Here is a 6,794-nt window from a genome sequence, read left to right as displayed (position 1 = left end):
CTGCTGTGAATCAAACATGGTGACCGTTCGTTGTATTAAAAAAAGAAGTAAACACTTTTTTTTTACATATAAATTTAATAATTAAAAACAAAACAGGTGATTGATCAGTTGCTAATTGATGCTATTATAATCAGAGCATGCGCTCCGTTGGCAGGAAGACCAGATCTTCAAGGCGTAACGTCTGGGTTGTGTTCGGTGGTGAAGAGGAGGCGGCGAGCAGCCAAAAAAACACACAAGCACACTGGCACTGAGAATTTCAGTGTTGCCGTTTTAATAAACGTAATCTTCACAACCTTATGAAGCCCGGTTGAACGGCTGCTACATAAACACACATGAAAACGAGCAGTGTTCATACAACCTATGACGGTACAAAAAATAAAAGGGAAAGGTCCGCCTCAAGCCAAAATGTCTGTCTGCAAGAACATCTCCCGCGCTCTCTACCGAGGAGCGGTGGGCGCACACTGGTGACATCAACACAACAAGACCAGACTGTCGTAAAGAGACATCACAATTACGACTGTTACAGCGTGCAGACAGGTGACATCATGCAGAAGGAATTGTATGAAATGAACCACCTGTGGGCTTTAGAGGGAAAAATCTGATTGGTCCTTCAGTTTCTGTTGGGGATGAGCAAGACCTTCAGGTGTCATTGGAGAGGCCAGTATTAAGGTTCAGGGAGGTGGTAATCCGGCGCGTGGTTTCCCTCACGCACACGTCCGAAGCAGCCGAGCACCAGGTCGACGGCGGTGCTGACAGTAGAGCGGACGTCCTCCTCCGTCTGACCCCTCAGAGGGTTCACCTCCACTAGGTCCACCGCTGACAGCAGGCCTGCAGGAGAGAAGAAGAGCGAGAAAAAAAAAAGATTTATGGTCACTTCCTGGTTATACTGCATCTTTTCATACTCCTGTTTTAGGCTGTGTGGCGTGCGGTAGCGATGAACAGGTGTTCATATTTTAGACTTTGCAGGGTAAACCTAGAGATCGGTCAGTGATCATCCTGGAGGTAGCTCAATGAAATCGGTCACAAAACAGCGCTTCAATGAAAACTTGGAGCTAACACATTTCAAAAGGTGCAAACAGCCTTTGTTTCCAATTTGCGTCACACTTCTGTAGTTCCACAAACGCCTGCCGAGCAGTTTGCAAGTGTTTTCAGACAAGTCTGCAATTTCCACGCAAACTACAGGTGACCAAAGTAATCACAAGGTTTTCATTGAAATGCTGTCTTTGTGACTGATTTCATGCTAACAACCGCCAGCAAGCACTTGACAGCCGGCCACAAGAGACACACATTTCCCTGGTAACCTGAGGTCACCATGTGGTTGTTGACAGTCCCTGTGCCGGTGTTTCTAATGCCTCTGTGAATGTATTGATCATCGCCAACTGTTGTTTCGAAATGTCACCTGACAACATTACACTCGGTATGTGGTTTGTGACAAGGTCTCAAACATGGCTGCTAATAATATACTTATTTTCATTAATTATTATTTCTTTTCATTAATTATTTTTATAGCTAATTATTGTGTATTTATTTGTATTAATCATTATTAATTTTTTAACATATTATTTAATGATGTGATGTTCACATGCTTCAGTTTATCGTTGAGTTCATTGACTCAGTTTTCGCAGCTGTTTCTCAGAAATTTGGCAGTTTGAAATATTTGACGTACGTCACCGGCGTAAACGTCTAAAGCGCTGTCACTAACAGGAAGCTTCAGCGTCATGTGACCACACGCTTCCACTGATCATTTCACGGGTAAATAAAGACTTAAACTAACACAAACGAGGGTTTTATCAGACAAATTCTTTGTTATGAACTTAGGACTTCAGCCATGAACAGAGGCAATGTGACCCAGGTACTGAAGCGTCTCCGGGGTCTCTGGCCGTTTCCTGCATGTCATTCGTCCTCATCACCACCCCCAGTTGATGTGTTTAGTGTAAGCAGCCACATGAGCTGCTTACACTAAAAACATTTCCCTGTTGTTTCTACTGGAAAATCTAGTGTAAACTGATCCTGGGAGTGGCGGATGTGGACCGGAGCAGGAACCCGGCGCTCCACCTGAAGGGGAGGATCACCCATGCTTTAACTGAGGGAAAACTTTTGGCTTTCCTGTGGTTTATGAGTCGTACCTGTCTGACACAGGTGCTCTGTGATGTAAACTCCCTCTCTGTAGGTGAGCCCTCCGACTACAGGCGTCCCAGTTGCTGGGGCAACAGAGGGGTCGATGGCGTCGATGTCATAGCTGAGGTGAATCGGTTTCTTCCCTCTGTTAAACACCAAAAAGCATTTTTGATATTTAAAAGCAGAACTGCGTCCGCTCAGATGACCATGTTGTTACAGGTTCACGTGAACAGTACCTGGCACACAGGTAGTCACATGTTTCCTCCATGACTCGGGCCACACCGAACTGATCCACCTCAGACATGGAGAACATCTTCACACCCAGCATCTTCAGGATGTAGCTGAGGAGGAGAAAAGTTTAAGAACAACAGTGTAACCCTGCAGGCAGGTCCACTGAGGACACTTTAAACTTCCAGCTTTTTGAACCTTATTATAGAGCGAGTTTAGTAAACTTTTATCAGGCTACAGATTTTGTCGTTTTTGTGTCCCAAAGAGCATTTATAACAGATTTAAAGTAGATAATCTTCTAAATGCCTCAAGATAGCAGGTAGAGTGCCCAGAAGGATGTCTGACTGTTTTTAGAGGGTTTCAGACAGGTGGGTTTCTGCATGGACTCACTGCTCTGCTGGATCCACGTCTCTCAGGCCGATGTAGACCACGTCCCTGGCGGACACGCATGGCTTCAGCCAGGAGAAGTTCGGTAAAACGGGAATCTGGCAAGGAAGAGAAGAGTTAATGATTCAGCGTGACAGCGTGATGAAGATCTCTGCTGCTGAGCTCACCTTGGAGTGCAGCTCATGGAGCAGGTAGGACACGGGCTGCCCATGGATGTTTCCCGTGTACGAGGTCAGTGGTGTGTTGATGTCGGCATGGGCGTCCACCCACACGATGCTCAGCTCCCCGACTGCCGCCGAGTGACCGTGGATAGATCCAATTGCCAGACTGAGGAAGGAAACCAGAAACAGGATGTTTACCAGGACTACTTCACATTCTCTGCAGGTATGGATCAATAAAGAGAGCAGAAACCTGGAAACATCAGAGTGACGCAGAGTCAGAGAGGCTGAGAAGTTTGGACGTGCAGAGGAGGGAGAGAGGATACGCTGAAGATGGAGCTGGCAGGCAGGAGGAAAAGAGGAAGACCACAGAGGAGGTTCATGGATGCAGTGAAGGAGGACATGCTGGGGGGTGGGGGGTACTGGGATAGGGTGAGATGCAGGCAGATGATCTGCTTTGGCGCCCCCTAAAGGCAGCAGCAGAAAGAAGAAAGAGGAGTGAGATCTTTTTTCTGTTCAGTGTTTGTTGTCCTGACTTCCTCTTCCTTTATGGACCGACCTGTGGTCTCCTCCCAGGATCACGGCCGTGTGCCCATCCTCCTTCACTGCCCGCACCGCCTCCGACAGCCTCCGGTTGGCACCTCCCACTGCCCTCACACCTTTCAGCAAACCCACAGGCTCATCCACGGTCACATCTTCAAATGTCAGGTTCCCATAATCCTTCACTGCACAGCCTGCACACACACACACAGGCTCAGTCATATTGATTATCCAACATTAAAGGGTACAGTGTTTTCCCAGCATGCTCTCTGTGTGAACATTGGCAGCAAGCAGATCAGAGTCCTGGTTTTTTTGTAAACGCTGAGGAATAAGTGACCAATAAGAGCACAGCCTGAGAGGTTCACCTGCACAGGTCTGACTTGAAGAAGATGGTGTAATGAGATGTTCACTGACCCATATGGACCTGTAAACACTCACTGTTTGCTGCTGGTAAATGAAGGTCAGGGCTGCTCCAACAATTAAACTGAGCATGTGCAGAATCACAAATGTTTCCACCTCTCCTGAGGACATTACTCCGGCTTACAGTAATTCCTTTAGATTCATTCTAACCAGAAAGTGTCACATTTGCCACACGTGCTGTCTTATTAAATGCATCCAGATTTCATTTTTATACCAGCGCACCAACAAATCAGCTCAAAGGGTTTTTTGGTTTTTTTTGGAACTGGGGTTTAATAAACACACTTTTGTCCAACAGATATTAAACAAGGGTGTGTTTAACATGGGCACTATGGTGGCGTGGTGGCTAGCACTACTGTATGACAGCAAAAAAGGTCTTAGGTTCAAATCTTCCTTGTGTGGAGTTTGCGTGTTCTCCCTGTGTCTGTGCAGCTTTACTCCGGTTTCTGGTTAATTGGTTATTCTAAATTGCCCATAGGTGTGAATGTTTTTCCATGCCCTTTGACAGGCTGGCCACAAAGATGTTTGTTAAACACACCTTTGTTTAATATGTGTTGAATAAAGTTAACTGAGCAAACACAGAGCAGTCACGCTCCAAAGGCTCCGAGCAGGAAGAACTTAAGATTCAAACTGTGCCAAAGACTGAGACTGCCTACGGTGATGGTTGAATCAATGTTTCAAATGTGAATGTTTTACCAAAGTTACAGATTAATTTTCTTTTTGTGACTAAACAGAGTCCATCTGTTGGATTTTTCTGTCCCTGATGAAGCTCTGAGCTTTCTGTGCTCCTGCTGCCGAAGTCTGTGGTTGATGTATCAAAGACCAGATCTCCAAACCAGAGGTGGTTAGAGGTCCATCAAACATCTGTGCCCAGCTGTGCCCGGCTCTGTTCGGGACGTAGAGCGATAAATTAATCTGGGCGAACATTAACCATCCAAGGCAGCTGAAAGTGATCACGCGGTAAAAAGCCAGGTCAACTTCAGAAGAATCCTGTTTCCTGAACTGGAAAAGTCTGAAATTAGGAAGAATGCACGGCTCCCAAATGCTACGTACTGAGATTTCATGTCACAAACTTTAATTCAGCGACAAAAAGTCACAAACAGCATTTAAACACACTGATCATTAGTCCGGATGCTGCAGAGCACAAACGCTCAGGTTCTGCTGCTTGAATGAATTCTGACTGTTTTCTGCTGAACTGTGTGCAGCAGCTTTCTGATCTCTGAACAGGAGAAATATGTGCTGATGTGATGGATTAAATTCCTGAGCTTCCAGTTCCCGCAGGACCTGCCCTGAAGCTCCGGCTCACTCTGATTATTTCACATTTAATACACATTTATTTTACTTTATTTAGTTTGACATCAGGTTAGTTTTTAATTTTATTAAATTGTTTGTTTTGTCACATTGTTTTATTTTCTTATATATCACTGTTATTATCTCATATTAAGGGGTGCTTTTTGGCATCATCGCACAGTTCCAAAATTAAAACCACCTAAACACAACCTCCCGCTGACGGGAATCGGACCTGCAGCCGCTGATGTCCTCACAGAGGCGGAGAGCTTCTCACACTCACCCAGCTGCTGCAGCCGCTGCTGCAGGCCGGTGGCGCGAATCCTGTCCGGTCCCTGCTCCACTCCGCCTCTGGACTGCAGCGAAACACACAAGGAGAGGCTGGAGGATCACTCACTCACTCACACACACACACACACACACACACACACACACACACACACACACACACACACAGTTTATCCTCGCGCTCTCACCTGTCCCTTGGAGAAAGGTGCTCCGATGATCCCCGCAGAGCGTTGAGAAGGAGGATGGTGATGATGAAGGCTCCGCTTCACCATCACAGCGACCTGCCACAACGTCCTGGCGCTCCTCATGCTGATACCCACGCGCGCACACCATCAATGATCCACCGACCGGCGCAAATCCCCTAAAAACTCTACGTGACGTCAGGAGGAGGCTCCTCGCTGAGATGTGACGTCAGGCGTGTTTAACGTCAGTTTGAAACGCCTAAACGTCCCCAGCTGAGGTAGGGAGGCCCAGTCATGCCAATGAAGCAATCATGATTTTGTTAAAATATTCCAGGCAGCAGTGATTCGCCTCGCAGCAAGAAGGTCCTGGGTTCGAATCCACCATCTGGCCGGGGCTTTTCTGTGTGTAGTTTTCATCTTCTCCCTGTGGCGTGGGTTCTCTCCGTCTTCCTCGCACGGTCCACAGACAGCAGTCAGTGGGGTTAGGTTACCTGGTGGTTCTAAATCAGCTGCAGGCTTGAAAGGTTCTGCCTCTGTTAGCTTCTCGTCTCTTTGGTTTACAATGTCCAGTTCTGCTGGGTCACAGGTGAATTTAAATGTGTCGCGGTGCACCTGTTCCACGCGACGTAACAGCTGCGATCTAAAATAATGCAGAAACGTAGATGTGATTTTACAGGTGAACTGCAGGAAAATGTTTTCGTGTCTTCTGCGTGGTCGTGATCAAAGCTGGCACATCTGTCTCAGAAAGGGGCTCGAGACCGGATACGCGGCTGTGCGAGGAGAGCAAGGAAACAGAAGATGCAGTAAATGCAGCAGAGAGGCTTTCACATTTTACACTGTCAACACTCACCACAGCTACAGGTCTGTGGACTGCATTTCCACATTCAGACACAGCAAGAAGCTTCCAAGTCCCACGCTGAAACAGAACCACTATGCAATGCATAGGAGCGCCGCACAAGAGCGCCCCCCCCCCCCCCCCCCAATAATCTGATCCAATCACTATAAACCCCCAATAAAGTCACTTCATTTACAAAAAAAAAATCTTACATGAACAACATGTTAATTTTCTTTATTCATTATCAATTTGGGGTAAAGTACTAGCATATTTAATCATTTGGTAATGTAACCCCCCTCTCCCCACAAAAACTTGGTATCACCCAACCCGCTTTCTCTACCAAGCGCCGGCGTT

The 6,794-nt window shown here is 46.7% G+C and overlaps 1 protein-coding gene across 3 annotated transcripts; it reads right to left on the bottom strand.

Moving 5' to 3' along the window:
- Positions 1-38: 38 nt before the first annotated feature.
- Positions 39-6,566, bottom strand: arg1 (arginase 1). Of its 3 annotated transcripts, XM_030754503.1 has the most exons (9): positions 6,456-6,566; positions 5,612-6,375; positions 5,419-5,491; positions 3,451-3,625; positions 2,901-3,060; positions 2,737-2,831; positions 2,355-2,459; positions 2,127-2,263; positions 42-828 (listed from the first exon to the last, which is right to left on the bottom strand). In XM_030754503.1, the coding sequence occupies exons 2-9, from the start codon at positions 5,729-5,731 to the stop codon at positions 665-667; spliced, it is 1,029 nt and encodes a 342-aa protein (XP_030610363.1). In that variant the 5' UTR covers positions 5,732-6,375; positions 6,456-6,566; the 3' UTR covers positions 42-664. The 3 variants fall into 3 exon arrangements, with proteins under 3 accessions (XP_030610365.1, XP_030610366.1, XP_030610363.1); XM_030754505.1 differs by lacking the exon at positions 5,419-5,491 and having other exon boundaries at positions 39-828; XM_030754506.1 differs by lacking the exon at positions 6,456-6,566 and having other exon boundaries at positions 40-828; positions 5,612-5,746.
- Between the last annotated feature and the right edge of the window lie 228 nt (positions 6,567-6,794).

This window comes from Archocentrus centrarchus, chromosome 19 (assembly GCF_007364275.1).
Source record: "Archocentrus centrarchus isolate MPI-CPG fArcCen1 chromosome 19, fArcCen1, whole genome shotgun sequence".
Classification (NCBI taxonomy): Eukaryota; Metazoa; Chordata; class Actinopteri; order Cichliformes; family Cichlidae; genus Archocentrus; species Archocentrus centrarchus.
The sequence above is the reverse complement of the archived record's forward strand: the minus strand, read 5'-3'. Positions and strand labels throughout refer to the sequence as shown.

Bases quoted from the DNA above. Each gene is read 5' to 3' on its own strand.
- arg1 (XM_030754503.1), bottom strand. From the start codon at position 5,731: ATGAGGAGCGCCAGGACGTTGTGGCAGGTCGCTGTGATGGTGAAGCGG. The intron at 5,492-5,611 runs GTGAGAGCGCGA...GTTTCGCTGCAG, and splicing joins CACCTTTCTCCAAGGGACAG to TCCAGAGGCGGAGTGGAGCA. The intron at 3,626-5,418 runs GTGAGTGTGAGA...GTGTGTGTGCAG, and splicing joins GCAGCGGCTGCAGCAGCTGG to GCTGTGCAGTGAAGGATTAT.